The 26623-nt window shown below is 56.0% G+C and overlaps 2 protein-coding genes across 2 annotated transcripts in view; one reads left to right on the top strand and one right to left on the bottom strand.

The window, feature by feature from the left end:
- The window catches only part of TWF2 (twinfilin actin binding protein 2), a 29450-nt gene extending 15669 nt beyond the window's left edge, over positions 1-13781 (bottom strand). The window contains 2 exon segments of the mRNA XM_040569310.1: positions 2092-2169; positions 13624-13781. Coding sequence (XP_040425244.1) covers positions 2092-2169; positions 13624-13648 — 103 coding nt within the window. The 5' untranslated portion in view covers positions 13649-13781.
- Positions 13782-16043: 2262 nt separating this feature from the next.
- On the top strand, positions 16044-25924 carry PPM1M (protein phosphatase, Mg2+/Mn2+ dependent 1M). The gene is made up of 10 exons (XM_040569306.1): positions 16044-16282; positions 17632-17755; positions 20239-20493; positions 20868-20980; positions 21588-21672; positions 21999-22117; positions 22617-22680; positions 23574-23681; positions 24207-24355; positions 24623-25924. Exons 1-10 carry the CDS (start codon positions 16059-16061, stop codon positions 24768-24770), a joined length of 1389 nt encoding a protein of 462 aa, XP_040425240.1. The 5' UTR covers positions 16044-16058; the 3' UTR covers positions 24771-25924.
- The last annotated feature ends 699 nt before the right edge of the window (positions 25925-26623 follow it).

Here is a 26623-nt window from a genome sequence, read left to right as displayed (position 1 = left end):
GCCAGGAAAACATTGCTGAGCCTCAGCATGGAGCTGAGCTCACAGCGACGGCCTGAGATGACGGTAAGGAAGCGTCACTGCTCTGCGGGTGCTCGGCACGTCCAGCTTGCACGGTCCTCGCTCAGGTCTCCCTGCACCCACTCCCGACGCACCGAAGCACCCCAAATCCCCTGCAGCCCTGCCCTGCAGGGCAGAGGGTCCTCTGCACCCACGAGCAGAGCAAGAGGCTCCTCTCGCAGCGAGGTTACAGAGCAGAGCGGTGGCACGGAGGGGCTAAGCGACTCGTCCCAAGGTTCCCCGAGCCAGGCTGGTGGGGCCACCGCTGACTTGCCCCCAGCAGACCGAGCCCCTCGGGCACAGAGGTACTCCCAGCTCTCCTGCTCACTGCCAGGCAAGGCTGGCGTACGAAGCAGCTGCTGACAATGACACATCACGCAGATAAATATAGCCCATTCAGCCAGAGCAGGGCTGGTGGGACGTGGTTTCCATTGATGGTAAAAAGTCATCCTTGCTGCTGTCGTCAGCCACAACCCAAAGCCAACAGCAAGAGGCCTCGCACTCTAACTACAGGCTGGGCTTCTGTGATTTATCCTAACAGGACCCTGGTTCACGCTTTTTAAAAGCAAATGGTGACAAGAGAGCAAAATTGTTGAAGATGCTCCTGGCTCCCACCGATGAAGCAGACATAGCATCCCAGCAGGCGGGGAAGGAGTCATCTTGCTGAGGACAAAGCCAACACCGGTGAACTCTGCAGTGGCACTGCTGCCATGTCCCCCGTGCTCCAAGCCCAGGCCACATCCCTCTCCCAGGAGGGGCTCTGCACCTCCCAGACCCTCTGAGGGCTGCTCAGGCTCCTCACAACTGCCACCCCGAGCACCATCCAGCTCCAGGCTGAAGCTCAAATTGCACATCTGCAGTCAGTGGGGTATTGCTCGTTTTACTCCAGCTCCTAACATTCAGCCAGACACAAAGAGCTGGACACGGGCGTGGGACATCCCCCAGCGCAGTGCTGAGGCACCAGAAGAAGGCAGGGTACGGACGCGAAGTCGGCTGCTGAGCTCCAGACCGGCTGACGCCACCTTGGTCCTGACGGCCCAGCCGTGACCAGTGACAGCAGCTCAGCGGGGCATTAACCTCGGTGCGTTCGCTGCGAAACAAGTCGTTCATATGTAATCGCACCAGGCTGAGGCTACAGAAAGCCTACACCACGGAGGTTCCCTGCTGGGACGCTAAATCAGTGCATTGTTCCACTTGCTTATTTGATCAATATTGAGGCCAAAGTCACCTTTTGCCGGGCCACAGGCAAGCAGGCTGGTGCCAGCCTACAGCCTGCAAACTGGGCTACACGCAGCACAGCGGCAGCAGAACAGAGCAGATGCTGGAACTGGGGGCACTGAAGAGCCCCCGCAGCTGTTCTAAAGAGCTGCAGAGAGCCTGCAAACAGGGCCAAGCACAGCCTCCTGCCCACTTCTGCTTGCACCTGGGGCAAGGCATCTGCTTGCCTGGTTCGGGATGCCACGTCCAAGTAGGACGGGACAGCCGCGGGACAGGCTGCGCATCGCTCCTGAACGTCCTTGGACCCTCTCCCTCATCGCAAGGGGCACGGGCTGCTCCACTGCTCTGGGAGGCTGCCACCCCCTTCTCCTGCGGTTGTGCCAGCACAGCAGCCTCTCGCTGGGCTCCCCAAAACAACGCGCCTCACTGAAAGCCGCCCAGCACCCAGCACCGACTCCCTTTAGCAAGAGAAGGCACCAGCATTGAGAAGAGCTGGTCCAAAGTCAGCGGAAAGCAAAGTCGCTGCTTTTCCCAAGCTACGGTAGCACAGCAAAGCCGCTCTGGCAGAGGCTCTAAGGCTGTCGCTGCCAAGAGCTCACTCACCAGCTCACATGAATTTTATGCTTGTATTTCACCCCAACCCCGCAGCAGTCTGCTGTGTGCCAGGAAGCCCCGGCAGGATTTTGTACGGTGTTTCCAGAAACGCAGGCTCTTCTTTGGCACGTTTGACCACGGTGACAAAGAGGAAAGAAAGGAGGAGAGGCGAACTACAGAGCTGGTATAGGGTGAATCAAAGCACTTAAAAATGGGGCTTACCGTCCTCAATGACGACCTTGATGAGCCGAACCGAACCATTTCGGGCTCTGGCAAAAAAGTCCCTTAACTCCGTGGTGGCTGAAAGAACCAGAAACATTGTGATCAGATTTAACAGACAAAGCAGGCGCTGCTCGTTGATGGGCTGTGGGGACAGGCAACTTGGCAGGAGAGAAATTGAAAATAATAAAAAATTAAAAAAAAAATAAATCACTGGTGCCAAAAGAGTTTTAATAAAAATAATACTACAAAATCCAAACAGCTGGCCTCATCAGTGGAAGTAAAGTGCTGCGTCTCCCTGAGGCTTCAGAGTTAAATAGCAGCTGGGAGCACATGTGATCCAGATAACTTGATACTTGGCCTGGGTGAACATAATCACCCAAATTTAGACGATGGCTTGGCTGGTGCAGGCGGGCAGAGCTCAAGTGACAAGTTTATTAACTTTACAGAGCTGTGAGGTTTGCATACAGGGTGGCTGGAAGATGTCACAACAGGCAGAGCTCTGACGTCCGGGGCTCACGATGCGCAGCGGGGATGCTGCTGAGCCCTGATGCCGTGCACCAGGAGGGGTCCAAACCAGAGACACCAGTTTGAAATCCTGCAGCAGGTAAAGAACCTCAGGGCGCTCCCCGCTTGCAAACCTGTGGCGGCAGGCGATGGCACCCTGCAAATTTTGCTCCAGAGCCTGCAGGGCTTTGGTTACAAGGCTGTTGGAAAACTCGGTGTGGAGCCACACTCCTCCTTATCCCTCTTGACTGCTGGGAACAGACAACTTCGTTGTCCCATCAAGAAGGGACCATCAGGCTCTGGCAGCAGACAGATACCTAAGTGGCAGCCCACAGTTGGCATTACTCAACCTGGAAGCACCATGGGCACACATCTCCCCACCCCACCAGGGATATTCTACCTGCAGGCAGAGGCAACGCCAAAGAGATGCAGCTTGGAGAGGAGAGCCCCAGGGAACAGAGCATCTCCCAGCCCCAGAGAGTGGGAGGTCTGCAGGGATCCTGCCTGGAGAGCTGGGACCGACAGGGTTTGAACCTCACCTGGAACCCAGGCTAAGGCAGTCAGCGGCTGCCTGTCACACAGAGGTCTGCGGGAGCACCGGGAGGCTCACAAGAGCAGCACATGGAAGAAGAAACAGCGCTCATTTTCTGGGCTTCTTCTTACCTGCCTCTGTCGGCAGCGCCCAAATTTGCCTTGCTGCCCGACAGCCTCAGGCTCCCTGAGGACCCCTGGAGCCACTCACTCATTTCAGCCCCCATCAGGCTCCCACGTGCAACCCAGACTCTGCATTTCTTTCCAGCCGGGTCCCCTGCTTGCTCCTCCCACCCATGCACCCCATGTTACAGACCCTTTCATGCTGGTGCACATCTTTTTCCCCAGCCTTGCTCTGTGTGCACCCATTTTAAAGAAACGGGTACCCAGTCAGGGTGTTGATTCCAGGGCAACCTGGTTGGAAAATCCCATCCTGTGACTTGAAAGCTGCAGAGAGCTCCAGCACTCCCTAGAAATACCGCAGAAACCAGCAATGCAAAGGTAAGAGACGCTTCTCCCCAGGCAGACACCCCACTTAGGCTGCACCAGGACCCATGCTTGGAGCCAGCAGCAGCACCGAAAGGGGATATCCTCACGGAGCCCCATGGCTTGTGTGGGCCACCAGCAGGGTGGCTGGTGCAGACTGGTTTTCCTCCCTCCCGCGTGACAAATCTGAGCTGCATCTGCTTCACCAGCTCAAGAACCGTCCCGATCAGAGATCTTGAGGTTCTCCCTTCCCTTCTTCCGTACCGAGAAAAGGCACGAATGGAACCAGCTCCCAGACTGGTGTTCTGCAAACAGCAGAGGTCGCATAGAAACCCAGAGATTACATCCAAGCAGGACCATTTTAGAAAAACCACCCTTTCTTTCCCCCCTTTCAGCATCAAGGCACGCAGCTCCCCCGGTTTGCAGCACGCCTGCTCAGACCTTTCTCTTCTCCCAGCAGCAGCTCACTGCTCAGCCCGCTCCCACCAGTACCACCCAAGGCGGCTCGGTTATTTTTAGCCCTTTCCCTGATGAGACAGGCTGTTTCCTTCCGGCAGCATCTGTGGTTGTTGCAAATACAAGAGGTTTCTCCCAGGGCGGAAGAGGAGGAGAAAAAGAGATGTTTATACACCCAGGAAACGTAGCACAAGAGCTAAAAGGTCCTAATAAGCAGTAAGCTTCACTTACGGCACTGCCAAAACAGGAGAAAGGGAATAACAACGTTGGCCTTAGATATTCCTACAGCATCAGCTGCTGAGAAGAGAGACAAAAGCCCTGCGGTGCTAACAGGCTTGCAAATCCCTGCAAACGGACCCACCCTTTCTAGAGACCAAGGGCGTGCAGAGCTCGGGAAAGCCAGGAGACTGGGCAAGTGTACCCCTCCTGCACCTGGAACTGGTGGGACTGGCCAAAACCATCGGACTGACAGACCAGGCACTGGCACTTTCTGCACAGACAGAAGGATTTAAGCAGGTACAGAAAAGCATGCACGCTTCCAGAGGACCCTGCTGCCCAACGGGATGCACCGCAAGGTCTGCCAAGAGGAGGAGCACTTTCCAGAGAAGACAGCAGCAGAACCTTCAAAAAAAAAATAGATTTCTGTTCTTTAATTCTGCTGAAAAAAAAGTAATTTTCATTAAATAAAAAAAAATCACTGGGGTGTCTCTGACATTCCCTTCTGCCTCTTGCAACACAGAGCAAAACCCAGGGAAGAGGAAAAGGAATAAGCTAGCTGTGAAGGCTTTCAGCGTGAACTCAGCCACTGTTTCATTACAGCATGATTATGACTTAATTGGCATAGCAGACTTGATGAGACAGCTTGCGTGCCTGAAATATTAATATAAAAGTCCACATCCTGCTCTGGAAGAAAAGCAGGGCGAAGGGAAGAGGCCTTGGAGATGGAGGTGAGCAGCACCTTTGCCCCAAGGTGTGGGGTGACACAGAGAGCAGGGGAGTCTCTCGGATGCAATTCAAGGGCTGAAAACCCTGCATGTAATCAAACAAGAGCATCTGCAAGGCATCTGAAGCCACAGGAGGTCAGAGGGGCAGGAGGTGGGTGAGTATGGAGGCAAGCCAAGAAAAGATCCTTACTGTGGGCAGTTCCTCAGAGAAATCACAGTTTGTGCTCACACCTCTACACCTTCCCCATTCGGGACGGGAAGAGGCCAGTCAGGGTAAATCACAAGAATTGGCTTTACTCCTGACGCTTCCCTATCGGCATTTGACAATGAGACAAGGTGGGAGAGGAGGAGAGGAAGGAGAAGCTGGGCACACACCAGCACACCCGACGTCAGCCAGGATCTGCACCAATCCCCACAGTGACGCGGCTGCTGGGGCGAGCCGACGGCGTGCAGGCAGCGAGCCTGGCTGATACGCACAGCAAAGAGGGCATGACCATGGGGAACGGTGGTTTAGAGAGCGCTCAGGTGAGGCAGGTGCTTTCCAGCTGGCTGGAGCTCGCGAGCTGCACAGATTGCAGAGCTGCACGTCAGGGAACGGAGGAGCAATGGAGCTGAGCCAAGGGCAGGCTGCACACGTCTCCTGCCTTAGAAGGGGAGGGAGGGGAAGGGGCAAGCAAACTCACCCGCTTAGCAGGGGTTCCTGGAAAACCCTGGAACAACCCATCAGTCCCGAAACAAACACGCTGGGCTGCAGCCAGCAGGGATCCCTTGAGGACAACTTGCATCACATCAACCTAACTTCTTCCAGCAGAGCCACCAGCCCGCAGGCCAGGCAAAAGCAGGGGGCTTCAAGGATCGCAGCTTGCTATGTGTCTTGAAGTTTCAAAAGCTGTGGTGTTGGTGAACCCCTACAGCACCGGCACAAAACCGTGCCGATAACTCGCTCTGAAAGCTACTAAAGGCTGGATCAAGCAAGAACTCCTGGGGATCTGTTGTGGGTCCGGTTACAGTCCACACTTCCATGATCAGCTCTGGCAACTGTAATAGCGTTTTCTGCAGATGAAAGTTGGGAAGCCAGAGGAGGTGCAAGTGTGCACTGGAAGACAAGGAGAATTCCCCGTACTCTCAGTAGATTGGAGAAACAGGCTGGAAAAAAAGAAATAGGATGAAACTCAATAGGAAGCAAAATATCACAGTAGGAGAGCAACCTGCACAGACAGAGGGTCCAGCCACTCCGGAGAAGAGAGGGTTACGCTGGGTTGCAAGCCAAACACAGGTTAATCGCTTCATGTCACTGCAGGCAAAGTCATTCGCCAAGGCACAAACAAGAGCGTGGCTCTCAAGCTCAGCCGTGTTATTTGGTGCTGACAAGGCTTCGGGCTCAGCAGGAACAACACATCCAGGCTCAGCATCATGCAAGGAGAAAGGCACAGGCACACCGCGAGTGCCCAACAGATGGCAGCTGTGGGAGCGCAGAGTGCAGGGCAAGCCTGAAGGAACCGGGGTTGGTCAGTTCAGAGAGAAGAAAAATAGGGAGAAGCAAGTTGTACCAGGTTTTCAACCCGAACAGCCACACGATCTGAGGTCCCACCTCAGCACCTGGGAAGTCTCGTAACGATGGTGACCAAACCATGATGCCTCCATCCCTGCCCAGCCTGAAAGACCTCCAGAAACTGGCCAGGGATGCTGCTGCTTTGAGGCAGGGCAGGCTCAGTGGCATCTGAAGAAACCTTCTGGTCTTTCTCCAGCAGAGCCCTGCCGTGGACCCTCCTCACGGAGAGCCCACTTTGACCAGGAGCCTCGCAGAAGGCTAAGCGTGGTGCGAGTGCCCATGCCTCCCCCTGCACCTCCCACCACACGGGACAATACGTCAGGCCTCGTGTTTTGGTGAGCCCAGAAATTGCCTCCGGCCAGCCCGAGCCATGCAACGCCTCCCCTCTCCCATCTGTCTGCGGATGAGCTGCCCACATTGCATTCACAATGTGCTGAAACATTCACCTACCAGCACAACACGCTGGACATGCACAGCGGCCACGTTGTTGGGCCTGCTTGGCAAACGCGCCTCTCGCAGCCTGACTGGGCTGCTCCTCTCTGGTACGGGGCTGTCCCGCGGAGATTTTAGTGCTGGGCCTGATGTCTTTCATCAGCTGAAAATGCTGAGAGGCTGGGCACCACCCCAAGCCAGGCCCAAAGCTGATCCTTTCCAATGTTTACAGCCCCAAACAGCTTATCTGAGAAGAGCTGGGCTGTAACAAGGCCCAAGGCATGACACACCACCGCTCTGTTCCCTCTCCCCGGGATCACCGGCAGCCCAAACCATGAGGGACAGGCACCGCTGAGTGATGCCAGCCGGCCTCCCCCTGCGGACGTGATGGCGTTAGAAGAGCCGCTGCCTGCACAGCACCTGGGGGAGCCCCGGGGGACCGGACCCGCCAGGGATGGGGGTGACGGAGCTCCATGCTCACCCCAAAGCTCTGCGCGCTTCAGCCCTCCCGCTCGCCCCCCGTCCGCACGACAGCTCAGTGCTCCCGGATCAATAATACATGCTCCCTGAAACAGATGCCTCTCTGAATATGTCGAGTCCCCTTCGTCCTCCTGACAGGAAACCCGAGCCTCCGGCCATCAATCTTTCATCCTCCAGACATAATCCTCAAGTTGAAGCAACTCCAAGCAGCTGCTTCCCTTTCAGCACTGCAGCCCCTCCAGCCAGGGGCACAGCATCCGCAGTTCCCCACGTGGCATGGAGGCCAGCCCCATGGAAGTGCACAACTGCCACAGGCACAGGATTGCTGCTGCTGCTAAAATGGCTCCTGTTCAGTCCATTCCAGCCTAACTCCATCGTGCACCACCTGCTCAACCTGCTTGCTACTGAGCGCTTTCACACTGATAGGCTTGGCTGGCTGGCTGAAAGCACTAAGAGGATTTTATTTCTCACCATAAAATATATATATATATATATATATATATATATATATATATATATATCCTTGCAGGTACTCTTTTATCTGGAAAAAAAAAAAGCTACAGACATCAGAAGAAAATAGAATGAAAGGGCAAAACATCCTGAGAGGACACAACGAAAGCTTGTTCCAATTTTCCATGATGCTGGGCTCTGCTCCACAGAAGGATTTCGTGCGGATGAGTCCTGTCCATATCGCAAATCCTGTCTGGGGACGTTCAGCCACTTGCTCACTTCTGTGAAGCCACTCGCCTCTCAGCACCTAATTTTCCATGCGTGTCCCTGGGAAGCCATCTTCTCTCCACTCCAGCATCTCCCAGTTTCCGATCAGAGCCAGGCCTCCCCATCCCCACCCTGGGGTCAGCAATACCCATTTGGCAGCCGCCCGCCAGCCAGCGACACAGCCGCCGAGAGCAAAGCACACTGCTGCCTCACCCACGGAATCGCCTTGCTGGTCCCTGCTCCTCTTCTCTCCCAGTCTCCCAAGAGCAAAGGCACAACCGGGAGCACTGGAGCAGGTGTCAGGAGCCTGGTAGTGATCTCGTTGCATTTAGAGACTCCTGACACACACTTTCCAAGGGACTTCCTCTTCTCCACAGCTTTCAGGGGCATTCATTATTTACACATCCTCAAAATTACAGCTTGAATGGAACTTCTGCAGGGGTGAGAGCTTCCCTCTGCGCTTTCTGAGCCATGGGGGCATTTGCTCCATGTTTAGCATATGCCTAGGGCATTTGTCCGGCCTTTGCTGCGAAGCGCAGCGAGGCCAGGAGCTGGGGCATTGCTGATTGTCACCTGCCTGGCATGCACCTGCCGGGGCTGCTGGCACCGGCCGTCACCCCAAGCAATGGGGCAGCCTTCAGACCCAGTAATGCAGGTACTCAGCCCAGAAAAAGCAGCTGCTGCTCCCAAGGGGAGACCTGCTTCCCAAAGACATCTTTGCAGCAGGTCAACGGCCTCTCCTCCGTGTGGAGGCCAGAAACGGGGACGTTTCCCTTCCTGCACCTCAGTGGAAGCCTTATCACCCCGGCTCCTCCCTGCCTCCCACAGAGCGGACCTACAACCACATCTGCTGCAAGATGCGAGTCCGGATCCAGCTTCTGGCACAGGGCAAGCACAGCATAATGTCAGAACCAAGATAAGAGGAACCACCTAGCCAAACCCATCACTGCAACGTTTTCCGTCCCGGCGCACACCAGCTCTACATTCACACCAGCGACCTTCCCATCAAGGACCACCCACCCCTCCTCTCCGTCCGCTGAAGGTACAGTGAAGGCACCTGGTTAGCGAGTTACCTCCCATCCCCAAAGCCACCACCAAAGTCAGGCAGCCCAGCACAGCCAGGAGGACAAAGGGACCAAGGAAGCAGTAGAAGGAGTCATCTTCTTCCTTCTTGGGCTTTCTTCTCATTGAAAAGCCAGGAAGGTCTTGCAGGTGGTCTTTGCACCTCCGAGCAGACACAGCAGCTCCTGCAGGGCCACTGCCCCCCCAGGGCCGCGTGGCCAGGCAGAGGGACCTGCTGGGGATGGGCAGGGGACAGCCCAGAAGCCACACCATCGCCATCCCCTGCCAGGTGCGGTGTTGCAGGGTCTGCTCACAGCTTCAGGCAGGCCGGGAGGGGACACGGCCAGGGAAGGTCCAGCTCTCTGAGCTCAGCGTATTTAGGAAACAAAGCAGGATAGGAGATACGCCTATGCTCCCCATTTGCTCTCCAGTTTCACAATTACCTCCCCCCCCCACACACAGAAGCAGGTGGTGGACACCACACGTGGGCATGGGAAGGTCATCCCCATGCTCCTACAGCCCCACATCTTGTCCCTCCCCAAGCAGGGCAGGAACCAAACGCTTTTTTTTTTTTTTGGTTGACGGAACACAGGCATTTGCAGTCTCCCACAGAAACTACAAAACTGATTTCTTTTCAGATGAAAAAAAAAAAATCACCCCGAAGTAACTTTTTCTCTCTGGATGGAGGTTAAGAAAGAACACCCAGAGGTAACCAAAAAACAGTGGGTAACTTCCCACCCATGCCAAAGCCTTGGTTCAGCACCTCCTTATTACAGCACAACGGCCAGTCCAGCCAGGACAGAGAGTGCTGCCCCCATCTATCACAGCTCCGGGCAGAAGAGACAGCAAAACTACCCAGTAAATCCTCATAGTAGCTAAAAAGCAGGTTTCTAGCCACAAGAAACCCTCAGCAACCCTTGCCAGCTTCCTAATGCCCACAATAATATGTTATAACTTTTGGTTAGCCCTGAAGCAGTCAGGCAGTCAGAGGGGATAATCTCCAAAGGTCCCTGCCAACTGAGCTGCTCTGTTCTATGGCACCTCCCCAGCCGGGCAGTCTCCGTGGCAGCCCAGCTTTCTCATCAGCACCTTTGAGAGAGGTGCCACAGATACCTCAAAAATTAGCCTTTAACGCAGAGGCAAGAGGCTGAGCCCTGACGAACACCCCAAACTCTTCACCCTCGTGTTCCCGCAACCCGAGCAAGCGCTGCTATCGCCTCCCTCTCCCCAGGACCAAATATTTTTTCCCAAAAAGTCAGCACACACAAAGCGGTGACGCTCCTCTCTCCCCACGTCCCGTGGCGTGCCTGCTTCTTGCTGCCAGCTGTGCAGGGAAAAGGAGGTCACTCGAGTTTCTGAGGCATTCAGGGCCGGCCCTCCCCTGTGCCACTTACGCCAAATTCTTGCTTTTGAGCTACCACTGAAAGCTGGGCTCACAGATGGAGCTGGGTCGATTATCCACGTCTTCCTCAGGTGCCCGCTGGATGCTCTGACGCTGGAGGCATCCAGAATGCAGCAAATAAAGCTTTTATTCCTACAGAACAACTGGAGGCAGACTGGTGGCATCGACGTCAGCCACAAGCTGAGGACAGGAGGAGACCTCACGCCCACCTCCGCCTGTTGCTGGGGGTGCCCCACAGCTCCACCTGCCCCACGGCTACAGCTCCTGCACCACCACCTCCAGCCCCCCAAGCTGACTGGGGTGTGCCATCCTAGTTCCCCTGGGTGGCAGATGCCTTCCTGTAAATGGGAGAGGGAAAAAAAAAAAAAAAACAACAAAAAAAAGCAATGCATACCCCAAAAAATTCATAACGAGGCCTGTGAAACTGGGAAGAGCTGGAAAATCCCTCCTCCTTGGCAAACAACAGAGCTCAGATGCTCAGCAGAGGAAAAGAAAGCAGCAGTGGGATTGCTAGTTCTCATCTGAGAGTGAGTCAGCTTGCTGCCAAGGGAAGGAGTTAATTCGACCGCTGTGCCAGGGCAGGGAAGACCAAAAGACACCCAGACCATTTGTGGGGTTCCCCGTTGCGTCGACTGCCTCTGACCCAGCTCTGCATCGCAGGCGCTCCCCCAGCAGCTTCAGGCAGAGAGAAAACTGCTTTGCCTGGAGGACAGGGCGCACAGCACAGGCAGCGAGCGGCTTCGGAGAGCCATCGGCCCTTTTGTCCGAGGCAAAGAGAAGGGACAAAGAGGCAGAACGAAGAGGAACACCGCAGAAAGCGCTGGACGGCCGCCTGCATCACCACTGCTTGTTTCTGCTGATGTTGATCCCAGAGCAGCACGCCAGTTCGGTTATCAGAGATGAGCAAAATTGCCTCAGAGACCTGCACATCCAGGAAGACATCAAAGATGCTGCGGGACTGAGACCACCCAACGCAAGCTGCTCTCTCCAAAACCCCGAACGAGCAGGGAAGTTTTAAGCCCATCCGTTTCCTCCCCAAGGAGGGAACACGGTACGGGGGGCACCCACCCACACCCAGCCCAGCTGCTGAGGTAGAGCCTGTGGAGCCGTCCAGGCCCACCTCACCCTGCACAGGCTGCAGCTCCTGGTGGGGAGCACCAGTCCCTTCCCCTTTCCACCAGAAAGCTGCTGACAGTGCACCTTACGAACTACAGACAACAATGACCCGAACCGATAATCCCGGCAGGGTTTTCCAAGCACCGTGCTGCAGGAATGGGATGAGGCCACCTTGCTGCCCCCTTGCCAGTTCTCCCTGTGATTCCCCCCCCCCCCCCGGCCCCAAGGCTGGCAAAGGTTAGCGCACCCCGAGAGCAGCTCAGCAGCTTCGCAGGGCCGGCATCTCTCTTCCAGCTCTGTTTCAAGCCCCAGGGCACCCACAGAGCCTGCCGGGGCGGGTGGCATCAGTGAGCGGCCACGGGGCCGAGCACCAGGGGCACAGGGCAAGCAACACGCCTCACCCACACCAAGCCCCACCGGAGAGCTCTGGGTGCACCAAGAGCTCGGCTGGATGCTGGGGTCCATCCCGCTGATTTATTTCTGGTTTTATTTTTACAATACAGTGAACATTTAAGTAGATCCTGGACTTCGACATCTCAGCAGAGGGCTTAAACTAGAGGCAATGAGTCTGGACCCAAACGTTGTCAGCTACCAGCACTCCCAGGCAAAGCAGGAGAAACACCTCAGCACCACCCGTAGCTCCTCAGCGGATGCTCCAAGAGCATCTGACGGGGAAGGATGCTCCCGACTATCCTCAAGCGAAGGCAACGTGCACAAGGAGAGAGAGAGGTGGTGCTGCGAAGGAACAGCAGCCGTAAATTCACCACGCTTGCAGACAGACATTTGCCACGAGGAAGGGCGCCGCGATGCCCACGCGCGCCTCTGCCCGTTCTCCTGCCGGGAGCAGCGGTGCTAAGTTCACACCCGACCCGGCACAGCTCGGGCCGGCATCTCTCACATCTCTGCTCGCATATTGATTCACTCCCATCAATTATGCAGCACCTCTGGTCCTGATTAATGCTGCCAAGTGAGCCGGCAGGCGGAGAGCAGGGGGGAAATGCCACGAAGACGCGCACCGACACATCCAGCTGCGCTCACAGATCCGAGAACTGCCATCGCTGCCTCTTGGAGCCCCTCCCCAGTTGTTTTTTTTTTTCCAGAAATCGGCCTTCTCCATCCGACGTAAGAGTTTCAGAGACACCTCTTTGCCGTGCTTTCCATCCCTTTGTTTGAACGCGCTCCTCCTGCGCCGAGGTGGGAGGACGCGGGTGATGGCGGGGGCACGGCAGGACGCTGTCCCCCTCGTGCTCCCACCCTTCCCTTTGGCAGCTGGTTTCGGCTGTCCCAGCCCAGGCCCCTCACAACGGGGAGCACCTTCGGGGACGCGCTTTGCGGGGCCGAGCGGCCGGAGGGAAGCGGGCCTGCCCTGCTCACGGAGTTGCCACAGCAGAAGGCGGCTTCGTGCCCGAGCCGAGCTGCGTGACAGCCTTTTAATACCGAGCGTCAGCCAGACAAAAGGGATGCGCGAAGCCACCGACGCCGGCAGCGCCTGCGGATCAGCCGAGCTCCCCCAGCCGCCTCCCCGCAGGGCCGGGCTGCGTGAGCCGCCCCCGCCCCCGCATCCCCGGGCAGCGGAACCCGCCCGCGGCTTCGGGGAGCTCCGCGCGGTGACACCGGCACCGGCCCCCCGCGGGGAGCAGACTCCCGGCCGCCGGGACCGGAACGGGCCCGCGATGCTCGGGGCGCGGCCCCCGGGGGCTCCCGCCCGGGGCTCGGCGGAGCCGCTCCGCGGTGCGGCGCGGCCCGGGGGGGGGGGTGTGGGGGGGGAGGGGGGCGGCCCCGGAGCAGCCCGCAGCGGGCCCCGCCGAGGGGGAGGCAGCGGCCCCCGGGGAGCCGGCGGCCCCGCTTACCGTGGATGCCGGTCTGGTGAGTCATGGCTCCGAGCCGCTCCGCTCCGCTCCGCTCCGCCGCGTCCCGGGCAGGAAACGGCTCCGCCGGCAGCGCCTCCCGCTTCCGGAGCCGGAGCCGGAGCCGGGCGGGGCCGCTGCCCGCACCGCCCCCCCGGGAGGAGCCTGCCCGGGGCTGCCGGGGGCTCGGTGCGGGGCGGGGAGGTCTGAGGCAGCGCTGGGTGTTCCTGCCCGCCGCGGGGAGGGGACAGCCCCCCCCCAAACCCAGCAGCTCCCTCCCCAAACCAGCAGCCCCCCCCCAAACCCAGCAGCTCCCCCCCCAAACCAGCAGCCCACCCCCAAACCCAGCAGCTCCCCCCCCAAACCAGCAGCCCCCCCCCAAACCCAGCAGCTCCCTCCCCAAACCAGCAGCCCCCCCCAAACCCAGCAGCTCCCCCCCTAAACCAGCAGCCCCCCCCAAAGCAGCAGCTCACCCCCCATACCCAGCAGCCCCCCTCTGAAGCCCCAGCTCTGTACACGGTGGCGTGCCCGGCGTCTGAAATGCAGCGCGTAGGTGTGGAGCTCAGTGACATGGTTTAATGGTGGGCTTGGCAGCGCTAAGCGAAAGGTTGGACCAGATGATCTTAAGAGGCCTTTCCAACCTACATGATTCTGTGAAATGCCAACTGAAATGATTCTGTGATTCTGTGAAATGCCACAGCTTCCCTCTTCGGGAGCCCTGAGCCTGCGGTGGCAGAACCTGCAAAGCCCTGCACAGGAGCTTGCACTGCTGTGATGTGGAGCCCGCCTGCACGAACCCGTCCCCATCGCTGCCAACGTGCCACACCACACAGGTGGCATTTGCCACCAAGGCTCCTGTAGCAAGGCCAGAAATAAAAATGGGGTTTGACCACGGTGGCTTTTTGATGTATCTGCAGGCACCAACTCCTCCCTGCCCGCAGAGCACGCAGGATCGGGTGCTTGTGTTGTGCTCGCCGAGAGCTGCCCAGGGAGCACGCAGCCAGGCTGCGTGGGACTCACCAACATCACTGACTCAGCTGCAGCTTCCAGCAGCTTCCTTCTCCTACACGTGCCAGTGACATCCGTGATCGAAGCACTGCTGCCACAGCTTGGCAAGTTCACGACGGTGACTGTATTTGCCAGAGCAACCCCCAGGCGTGGGCCAGGCTGTGCTTCCCTCGAGCTCACTCTGGAGAGGAGAGGGGCTTTGAGACAGAGCCACCAGCCTGCACCGGGGCCACTCGTCGCCCCACGGGACCCGAGGACGTCGGCACAAGGTGGTACGCAAAACAAAGGGCAAAGGGGCACCGCCACTTCCTCAGCCTTCATTTGGGCCTGCACACATAACCTCAGTGCAGAGGGAAAGTTACCAGCAAGTGCCTAGCGCCACCCACCTGGGAGAGGTCTGACTCAAACACAGATTGCTTTTTTTTTTTTTTTTTTTTTTTTGGCTGGTGACTCAGTTTGGACCCTGCAGACAGCTTCTGGTTTTGCCAGCAGAGGCTTTCACTTCCTGCAGCAGCACAGGGCTGGAGAGGGAAGAGACCAGGGACGGGTTTTCAAGCCAAACAGGAACAAGAGTGCCCTCTAGGCCAGTTTTGCCATTCCCTCTCTGGCCTTACCCACCCTGGACAATGTTTTAGGGGGGCTCTGGGGCTGCTTGTTCACGTCTCCAGTGCCTTTGTGCATCCTTTCCACCAACCCTTAACAACATGTCTGTGGGCTTTCAGTTCTGTTTCAGTTCTGTCTTTCGGTGAGCTTCTCTGCAAAACCCATGAGGGCTCCGTGACTGTGGTGCGTGGTCCCCAGCCCACCTTCGGAGGCCCAGACGCTGTTCTGAAGGCCTCTGATCGGTCGCCGTGCTGAAACTGGACCTGGGGAGTAAGTAGCATGAGACAAGGGGCCGTGTAAGCGATCCAGCACGGAGGAGCTGGGAACCTGAGACCCGCTCACCTCCGAGACGTGCTGACCCGCAGCAGGCTGCTGCTTAGCGCGCCCAGCAGCTGCGGTGGGACACCGAGCACACGACAGGGTCGCTGCCAAGCCCCGCTCCTGGCTGCCGGGGCTGCCTCTCCCTCGCCTTCCTGTGCTCTCCTCAAGTCTCTGGCCGTGCAGGAGGAAAATCGTGGAGACCCCGCGCCAGCCCACCCCCGGGCGCTTTGGGTAGCGCTGCTCGGGGCTCCGTCTCCGCCACCCCGCGGCTCCAGCCTTGGAGTCCCCAGCTCCGAGGAACGGCGACGCGGGCGTCGCGAGGAGCCAGCCGGCAGTTACCCCGCTTCGGCCCGGCGTTGGGAGCCTGCCCCGCGGCCGCCATCCCAGCTCGCCTCTTCCCTCCCTCCCGCGGCGGAGGCCGGGCCAGGGGGCGGGCCGGGCCCGGGGCCGGGCAGGGGCGGGAGGCGCTGCAGGCCGGGCCAGGCCGCGCCGGGCCCGGTGCCCGCATGTCCGCCGAGTGGCTGCGGTGGGTGCGGCGGGGCGGCCCCGCGGAGCGGCCCGGAGGCAGCCAGGAGCCGGGGCCGCGGCCCCCGCCCGCCGCTCCGTGCTACCGCCGGCCCAAGTTCCTGCGCGGCGGCGGCGGCGGCGGCGAGGAGAGCCCGCGGGGCGGGCGGGCCGTGCGGGGCACCGGGCCCGAGCGGCCCCTGCCCTGGGGCTCGGGCTACGCCGAGTGAGTGCGGCCGCTGCCGGGGAACGGGGCCCCGGGGGGGCGTGGGGCCGGCCGTGCGGCGCTGGGGGGCTCCCAGGTCTGCGGGTGGCGCGGGGGCCGCGCGGGTCTCTGCGGGATGCGGGGCCGCGGGTGGGGGGGTGGGCGCGGAGGTGTGCCCGGGGGAGCGGGGCTGTGGGGGCAGCCTGGGCACGGCCGGGAGCCCCCCCCCCCCCCCCCCCCCCCCGCCGTGCCTGGTGCTCTGCCGGCCGTGCTGCGGTGAGGGGAGGCCCTCGGCCTGGATGGCCCCGCAACTTTTCGGGGATCCGAAAGCAGGATCCTGGCTGCTGCTGCTGCTGCTTCCGTGAGGAGAGGGGCAGGGGCCGGGCGGGTTGGTCCCGGGGTGCGTGCACCAACCCCCAGCCGATTGCCCTGGCACAGCGGGACGCAGGCAGCTCCTTGCCCCTGCTCCTTCTCCCCGTCTGTGGCCGGACGCCCGCTCGCCTCTGCTGGGCTGCTGCCAGCCGCCCGCCGCAGCGCTCGTACCCCGCACTTGGTGGCTGGGGCAGCCCCAAAAGCAGCGCTGGGGCAGCAGCAGGTCAGCTCAGGCATCTCGTCCCCTAACCCAGCCCTGTGATTTTACTGCTGGGACATCGCCTGTCTGCTGTTCCGCGCTCCTGGAGCCGCGGGGTTGCCGTGTTAGGCAGCGGCGAGCTAAAAAAAACCTCCCTTGTCAGGGGAAGGGATTTCTGACCATTGAGTACGAGTCACTGCAGTGTGCCTGAGAGCCAGGCTGCCAGCGCTGCCTGGAGCAGGTGGTGGGGAGCAGCCTCCTGGGGCAAGCAGCACCAGAGAGTTGTCCCCTGGCTCCTAGCAGAGTGCCGTAAAAGCAAAGGGAAAAGCAGAATATCAGAAATCTCTGGTTTTGCCTCGTTTATGGGCAGAGGCACGTTGTGATAGGCCCACGGTGTGACGTGGTGGCAGTGAGGTTGCGATGTGCAGTGCGATGAGCTGTGCGAGGAGACAAGGTGTTCACCCAGGGACCAACATTAGCAAGCCTAGGACACTGCCAGCAGGTGTGCAGCTCCCTGTGTCACCAGCACAGCCCAGCTGCTTCGGCTGCCAGCAAGGGCTGACAGAGGCAGGAGTGCTTCCAAACCACTTCTGCCCCATAACTCATGGCGTCCCTGGCGGAGGCGTTTCTCACCGTTGTAAAGGATGCGATGTTTATGTTGTTACCAGCAAAGAGATCCTTGAGTTTGAAAAGGGAGCAGCGAGCTTGGAGCTGGAAGGAAGGAGCAGGGGATCATTCCCAAGCGCACCTGTTGGATGGGCAGTGCTTCATGCCTAATCTGGAGTGTTTGAACCTGCAGGGTTATCAATGCTGAGAAGTCGGAGTTCAATGAGGACCAGGCGACATGCTGCCAGATCTCCATCCGCAGGAGGGAGCTGGGCCTGGAAGAGGACAAGGAGTGGCTGATCCTGTGCTCCACACAGGTATGGCCTATGGTCAGGCTGTGTTAACCCTGCTGCCAGCCCTGCCTTGAATCCAGGGGCCCAGGTATAGAAAATACAGAATTATGGAATGGTAGAATGGTTTGGGTTGGAACGGACCTTTAAGGATCATCCAAATCTAACGCCCTGCCACAGGCACAACACCTCGCACCAGCCCAGGCTGCCCAAGGCCCCATCCAGCCTGGCCTTGAGCACTTCCAGGGATGGGGTATCCACAGCTTCTCTGTGCAGCCTGTGCCAGTGCCTCACCACCCTCATGGGAAAGAATTTCTTCCTGGTGTCTAATCTAAACCTACCCTCTTTTAGCTGAAAGATGTCACTCCTTTTCCTCTCACTATATTCCCTGATAAAGAGACCCTTCCCAGCTTTCCCGTAGGCCCCCTTTAGGTACTGGAAGGACAATGTAGTTGCCCCATCAGTCCTGGACACCCCCAGGCTGAAACCCTTTCTTGGATGTGTTTAGGGGAGCCATGACTGGCCAGCAAAGGCACAACTCTACCCATATATACCATTTCTATTTCCTTGACCTGTGTCTTGCAGCGTTTGTGGTTGTCCTAGCCCTTTACTATGTTCCCTAAGCTTTCCTTTACTTGTACTTGCTCTGCTTCCGAAGACTGCATGTTAGTCATCATCACTTGGGCACAACAGATGCTCTCACCTTATAAAGACTGGGAACAGTGCTCCCTTTTCTCCTGTAAATAGAAATTCTCCAAATGTGGAGGAGGAATAGCATGTGAGGGTGTGCAGTGATGCTTCTGGAATCTCAGAGCTGAGCTGGCAGGTCTGATGGAGCAGCACATCCATCAGCGTGGTCATCATGGCCGAGCCGCTTTCCATCATTTATCGGCAGTCCTGGCTATCGGGGGAGGTCCCAGTTGACTGGCGGCTAGCCAATGTGACGCCCATCTATAAGAAGGGCCGGAGGGCAGACCCGGGGAACTATAGGCCTCTCAGTTTGACCTCAGTGCCAGGAAAGCTCATGGAGCAGATTATCTTGAGGGTCATCACGCGGCACTTGCAGGGCAAGCAGGCGATCAGGCCCAGTCAGCATGGGTTTATGAAAGGCAGGTCCTGCTTGACGAACCTGGTCTCCTTCTATGACAAAGTGACGCGCTTGGTGGATGAGGGAAAGGCTGTGGATGTGGTTTACCTTGACCTCAGTAAGGCTTTTGACACCGTTTCCCACAACACTCTCCTCAAGAAACTGGCTGCTCGGGGCTTGGACTGGCGTACGCTTCGCTGGGTTAGAAACTGGCTGGATAGCCAGGCCCAGAGAGTTGTGGTGAATGGAGTCAAATCTGGTTGGAGGCTGGTCACTAGTGGTGTCCCCCAGGGCTCGGTACCGGGGCCGGTCCTCTTCAATATCTTTATCGATGATCTGGATGAGGGCGTCCAGTGCACCCGCAGTAAGTTTGCAGATGACACCAAGCTAAGTGCGTGTGTCGATCTGCTCGAGGGCAGGAAGGCTCTGCAGGAGGATCTGGATAGGCTGGAGCGATGGGCTGAGGTCAACTGTATGAAGTTCAACAAGGCCAAGTGCCGGGTCCTGCACCTGGGGCGCAACAACCCCAAGCAGCGCTACAGGCTGGGAGATGAGTGGCTGGAAAGCTGCCTGGCCGAGAAGGACCTGGGAGTATTGGTTGATAGTCGGCTGAATATGAGCCAGCAGTGTGCTCAGGTGGACAAGAAGGCCAACAGCATCCTGGCCTGTATAAGAAGCAGTGTGGCCAGCAGGTCTAGGGAAGTGATTGTGCCCCTGTACTCGGCTCTGGTGAGGCCGCACCTCGAGTACTGTGTTCAGTTTTGGGCCCCTCGCTACAGGAAGGACATGGAGGTGCTCGAGCGAGTCCAGAGAAGGGCGACCAAGCTGGTGAGGGGTCTGGAGAACAAGTCTTACGAGGAGCGGCTGAGGGAGCTGGGCTTGTTCAGCCAGGAGAAGAGGAGGCTCAGGGGCGGTCTTATCGCTCTCTACAGTTACCTTAAAGGAGGCTGTAGAGAGGTGGGGATTGGTCTGTTCTCCCACGTGCCTGGTGACAGGACGAGGGGGAATGGGCGAAAGTTGCGACAGGGGAGTGTTAGGTTGGATGTTAGGAAGTACTTCTTTACCGAAAGGGTTATTAAGCATTGGAACGGGCTGCCCAGGGAGGTGGTGGAGTCACCATCCCTGGAGGTCTTTAAAAGACGTTTAGATGTAGAGCTTAGCGATATGGTTTAGTGGAGTACTTAGTGTTAGGTCGGAGGTTGGACTCGATGATCTTGAGGTCTCTTCCAACCTAGAAATCTGTGTCTGTGTGTCTGTGTATCATATGAGTTTGAGCTGTGCAGGGGATTCACCAGTGGTCGGGGAGGGTGGCTGGGATGGAAGAGCCAGGCAGAACACATTCAGCACATCCTGACTGTGCGCCCACTGTCCATATGGCCTCTCTCCACCTCTCTTCCCCCCATCTTCACTCTTTTTGTTGCAGTTTTTGACTGGTTACTACTGGGCACTCTTTGATGGCCATGGTGGCCCAGCAGCTGCCATCATTGCCTCCAACTATTTGCATTACTGCATCAAGCAGAAGCTGGAGGAGGTTGCGGGGGCCATCACAGAGGCCCATCCCCCCATGCACATGAGCAGACGCTGCGTTTGCGACAGTGACCCCCAGTTCGTGGAGGAGAAGCACATTCGTGTGGAAGACGTGGTGGTGGGAGCCTTGGAGAATGCCTTCCAGGAATGCGTGAGTCCTCCGTTCCTGCTGACACAGGTGGACAAGTCTGTCCCTCCTCCCTGACCCATGTGGGCAATGGCTCCCTCGTTCTCAGCTCTCTCCTTAGGAAGTGCCCGGGCACTGGTCACGCAGGTGCTTTAGCCTTCCACACGGACAAGGCTTGGCTGAGGGTGCCCAAATTAGTTCTGCAGCCTGTCCTTAGCATCTAGTCCAGTAGCAACAGCTTCATTGGCTGCACTGAAGCAATGCTGTCTTTGGCCTTGCTGATTTTCTGCTGACCATTTTCCATCAGTTTTTGCTCTAGATTTCTGCTAGGAGGCACAAGGCAGCTGCAGAAAACAACACCCCAGTTCATGTCATTCTGAACTTGTTTAAACCAACAGGATGAAGTCATTGGCCAGGAGATGGAAGCCACTGGCCAGACAGGAGGCTGCACTGCTCTGGCTGCTCTTTATCTCCAGGGAAAACTGTATGTGGCTAATGCTGGGGACAGCAGGTGAGTAACAAGAAAAGGGAGAAGTTGCTTGGGACCCAGAGCTGGGAGATGAGCAGGGTTTCCAGCACCTTACATAATCCTACAAAAGGTGAACGTGCGGCCCCTCTGTGCCGCAGCATGGCTGCCTGCCTGCTACAGGAGCTGTTGGGTAGATGGACGGATGGATGCTCTCGTGTCTTCTAGATGGGCTTTCAGATTTCAAAGGACTAATGCTGCCCGGCCATGGGGCAGTGCTGAGGCCTTAGTGCAGCAGTAAGCTCATCCAGGCAGGAGTTCAAAAGTGGGAGGTGATTTCAAAGCATCTTAAAGAGCTTCCTCATCTGTCCTTGGCCGCCATTCCTCTGAGGTGTGCCACTGTTAAACCAGGCAGGCTCAATTCTCTGCTGTGACAGCAGAGTTGCAATTGAGTCACTTAAAATGCACCAGCATTTTTAAACATTCCTAGGTGCGTAGCCGTTCTCTGGGATTGCTCTGCTGTGAGTTGTGCTGCTCCCACAGCTGGCTGACCCTGCTGCTAGCCTCAGTAAGGGGAGGTCAACAGAGATGGGGCTGCAGCGATGCTTATATGGCAGGGCACAGATCAGCTCTTTACCTCTTCCTCTTGTAGGGCCATTCTTGTTCTGAAGGACACCGTCGTGCCCATGAGCTGCGAGTTCACGCCCGAGACAGAGAGGCAGCGACTCCAGCACTTGGTGAGTGACTCCTTTCACACATCACACAACCAAGTTTGGTCCAGGAGAGCTTGTGATGAGAGCATCACTTGCTTCCTTAAGGACTGTAAGCGCTCTGGGGCCAGAATGTCATTTGACACCTGCCGTGGAGGGCCGTGAACAAGATTCAACTAACAGCATTTAGTATCGGAGAGGCTAACGTCCAGCTTGTCCCCTTGTTTTCCTGGTTTTGTTCCCATTCTGCAGGCAGGGGTGCCAGTCCCAAGGCAGGAGCAGAGCACGGGCTTGGTGCTCATCTCTGCTGAAGCGAAGCCTGTCTATGCTCGTGCCTTTGTTCCCTCCTCCAGGCTTTTCTCTTCCCCAAGCTCCTGGATGGAGAGTTCACGCGCTTTGAGTTTCCACGGAGGTTGAAGGGAGATGACGTGGGTCAGAAAGTCCTGTACCGGGATTACTTCATGGAGGGCTGGTGAGTCCTTTCTGTGTGAGGACAGGGCAGTGGGCAGGGCAGCTTTACCTGCTAGTAGCAACGGGAGGGTAAAGGGGAAAGGGACTGTCTGAATGCAGCAGCAGGGAATGTGAGAGCAGTGGGTGTAAAACCGTGTTATCTAAGTAAGGATGCTGCAAGCAGCCTCCCAGCAGCAGCTCTGCCCTGCCTGAAAGACTGGGACCAGTGGAGGGAGGTTAAGGAACTTCTGTGAGAGATGGTCCTGGGCTCTTACAACCTCAGGCAGCGAGCCCCAGCTTGGTGCAGGTACAAGGAAAGGAAGGGGAGAGGGAGAAACAGTTGGGCATTCAGCAAAGGGTCATTCTTTACTGCATCTGCTTCAACAAGTCAACTTATCCCTTCTTCAGTCAGCTCCCTGTGCATAGGGACACCACGAGGGTTTAACCGCAGTTGAAATGCTCAGACTAAGTTGTACCATCAAATGGACAAATCTAAATCAACACTCACTCCTCTGTTCTAGGGGATACAAGCTGGTGGAGAAAGCTGACCTCAAGTATCCTCTTGTCCATGGTCATGGGAAGCAGGTAGTTCAATGCTTTACACGCTGGGAGGGCAGAGACAAGTCTGCTGGGCGTTCTCAGAGCATCCCAATCACTCACATTCATGCTCTGAGGCTCTCCAGCATGGCACAGACGCGCAGCTCTGCACAGCGCTGACACAGCAGCTTCCGTTGCAACAAACTGCCTGTGAGCAAGTGCAGAGCAGGAGGAGGTGTGTACCAGATCCTCCAGAGCCAAGAGGTTGCATCCTCCTCCAAAACACCTTCTAGTGGAGTGGATGGCAGCCCCATCTGGCCTGGCCTTTCCTCCTCTCCATTTGCACACAAGAAACCATTCCAGCTATCATTTCCTGTTGCTGTCAAAAGATCCCAACTCAGATGTTAGCCTCCAGCTCTAACCAGTGCCTTTCCCAGAGGAGCAGCTGAGGAAAGGAGTCTGGAGAGGGAAGGAGGCGGGGAGAAGCAATGACTGCACACATCCAGTGCTTGCCCTACCACCACCAGTGGTGCAACCCACGTGCCGGCCCTTTGCAAAGATTCAGTGCAGAACCTCCTTTGCAAAAACAAAGGACCATTTATTTCAAGCCAGCCTAATTCTCTTCCTTGCCATCTCAAATCAAAAACAGATACCACCATGGGCTTCCCGAGGTCTGGAGTACACACCACTCACTCCGGAGCACACCATGGGCCATCACCGTGAGCTACTACCATGAGTGGCCATCCATGTGCTGGCTGTCCATCTCCATGCTCACATTAGGGCATCACTTCTAATCACTCCTCCATCTCTGAAGATTCCAGGGGCGGCTCTGGGTGATATTTGGATAAAGGTTCTAAAGGCAGTGCATAAATCATTCAGGACAAACTATGCATCTGCCTTTAAAGGTGCCACGTTCTTATATTTGCTTTCTTTGGGGCCAGGCTCGCTTGCTGGGGACTCTGGCTGTCTCTCGAGGTTTAGGGGATCATCAACTCAAAGTCATCGACACCAACATTGAAGTGAAACCTTTTCTCTCCTGCATTCCTAAGGTTAGTCACAGCATGTGGGAGTTGCAGGGTGGTGGTGGAATTATGCTGCTCCTCCTCTCTAGCACCCATGTTTTGGAGACCAGGCAGGTCTCAGCCACGTCCTTTTTCCATCTTCCTTCTCTCCGCATACTGCCCAGAGAATCCCCAAGGCAGAATAATCTAGAAGCACAGCAGCAAGGGGACATAAAACATTGAAAGCATCCTGATCCCACTGTAAGTCATCTCTCAGGGGAAGTCATCTTCCTTACCCCTCCTGTACGTTGCAGCAGTTGAAGTTACTGTCAGCATACTGACCAGAACGGAATACACTCACCTGCTAGAGGAGGTTTTAGAGGAGGTATACACTCACCTACTCAGAGGAGTTTTGCAGTCTGTGATTACCCTCACACAGGGAAGCCAAAGAATCACAGAGCTGTATGATGCTTCCCAAAGCCAGGTGCAATATGGGAAACATGACAACCCTTGGTAAATACCTGGAGTTTTCACACGTGAGAAAACCCTCTGATCTACTCCTGTGCTTTCCAGGTGAACATATTTGACTTCGCTGTGCATGACATTAAGGAAAACGATGTCCTCATCATGGCAACTGATGGCCTTTGGGACATTTTGTGCAACAAAGAGGTGGCCCATATGACCAGGAGCTTCCTTGCAGAAAACAGGACAGATCCCCACAGGTAACAACAGTTGCCATCGTTTCCCTTTCCAAAGAACCTGTCTGGACCAGCAGGCTGAGATCACTTGGCTTCTAGGTCAGCTCCAGCACGACCAAGCGCTCTTTTCTGTGACTCTGAAAGGACTGGACACCGGTCTTTCCCAATCCTAAAGAAGCAGTGACAAAGCTGGTGTCTTAAGAAATCTAGTAACGCAAAGCCCCATCTCAGTGTTGTTCTTGAGAGGCAGCGTTGTGTTAGACCAAAACTCACTTCTCTTTCTACACACAGATTTTCAGAACTGGCCAAGTGCTTGGTATGCAGGGCAAGAGGAAAGAAGATAGGCCACCAGTGGATGCTGGATGATAGCCGTGAGGCATCCTACGATGACATCTCTGTATTTGTCATCCCACTACACAACAGGGATGAGGACTGTTAACGTGATGTGCAGCATCTTGGTGCCCCCCTACTGCGGCACCGTTCAGCATCAATGCAAGACTAAGGATTTCTGCTGTGCGCGCACACTCTTCCAGTAAAACCACCTGATACAGAGCCTGAAAATGCACAGCCAGCCTTTACGCAGAGGATCAACAAGAACATGAACTTCTTATAAACATGCACAAGAAGAGCAGCTGACAAGTCATTCCTCGTACTCCCTTTTTTTTTTGTTGTGCCAATAACAAATTGCCAAAGTGGCCACACAAGCCAAAGAGCAATATTTAAGGTCTTTGCAGGACAATGAGCCTCAAATCCACATTTCTAGTGGTTCTAGTGGCCTGTCCTCCTTTTTAATATTAAAGAATGAGGATCAACTAAGATCCAACCAGTCTTGAGTGCTGGATTTTAATCAGACTTGAACTGAGTTTTGTAAAACTGGATGTATAAGCTATGAATGTCCCTCATGTCCATTTGCTGCAACACAAGATCAACTAAAAAAAAAAACAGAAGCTGTTGCTAGGACGGCATTACATACAGCAGCGGCCCAGACCTCTACCAGTTGAGAAAGTTGCCATTTATAGGCAGTACCACCTCAAAACAGATGTTATCAGATGGAGCTACACATCGGTGCACAGAAGCTTCCCCTGCAAGGGTAGATGCCTTACTTATTTAAGAGCATTTGTGTAATGTGCTACGTACCCAGTGTACAGATCTCCATTAAAATTTTAGTCCAGAACACACACTAACACTTTAGAGGTCATTTCTGCCACTGACAGTGAGGCTGGTTTCGTAGCAGTAGTGCTGATGAGAACTGTTTAAATACAGCAGCTGATTTCTTAGAAGAGCTCCACGCAAGATAGAACTGGTCACATTTGTCTGGAGTGCTGAACCACAAGTGCTATGCTCATTACAACAGCAGACAAGCCCAAATGAGCTGTGCCTTAAACTTTTATGATATGCTCTTAACCTGTTCAGTAGCCAGGTGAATTCAGGTCTAGACAAGCTTCCCATCTCCCCAAGTCCTCACTTTGTTTTCATTATTCCTTGCACAAGTTGCAGCGTTCCCCAGTGAAGTGGACAAACCCACACATCTTTGTTAACTGCTTGAGCTCCATAAGGATGAAAGACCTAATAAAAGAAAATTTTCCTATCTTCTTCCAGCTTTGTTCCTGTTCAGTTTTACACAGACCTGACATGAAAGAAAAATGGCCTTAGAAAACCACAGGGGAGCTTTTGCTTCAGAGTTGTCTTTTGCCCCTAACTTATTTGTTGCTAGAAGTATTCCCCAAGCGGTACCACCCCAAAAGGCTTGGTGTCAGATTATTTCTTGCAGTACAAGGCCTGGACCCAGGAAGGAGGCAGCCTTCTAAGGTATCTGCTCATGGTTTAAGCAAGCAGTATAAAAAAAAAAAACAAAAAACTCTCCAGCTTCACTTTCTCCCATCCTCTTGAGTTTAACCAGAAAGTAACACATGGGATTTTATCTAGGTTAACTCAGTGCTGCCATCCCCTGTATGGAGCTTGACTATAATGATCCAAGTCTCCTGTTACAGCAGCTCAGCAAGCTATTTCCCCACCTTCCTACTGAGAAAGGGCTCTGCTCATATCCAGATCAGTCTCCTGTGAACACTACCTAGAGCGCTGTACCTCAGCAAGACTGCTTCCCTATCCCAATACATTTCTAGGCAAGAAAATCCTCTTAAGGTTATGTAGGCATAGCTTTAGAGCCTCACAGTTTGCACTACACAACTTCTGACTTTCCAAAGTAACTGAGATTTTTAAAATAGATTTCTCCCACTCCCCTCTATGAAACCAGCAAGTCATATCACACCAGACAAAGGCAGAATTTACAGC

This window comes from Cygnus olor, chromosome 10, assembly GCF_009769625.2.
Source record: "Cygnus olor isolate bCygOlo1 chromosome 10, bCygOlo1.pri.v2, whole genome shotgun sequence".
In the NCBI taxonomy this organism is placed as follows: Eukaryota; Metazoa; Chordata; class Aves; order Anseriformes; family Anatidae; genus Cygnus; species Cygnus olor.
The sequence above is the reverse complement of the archived record's forward strand: the minus strand, read 5'-3'. Positions and strand labels throughout refer to the sequence as shown.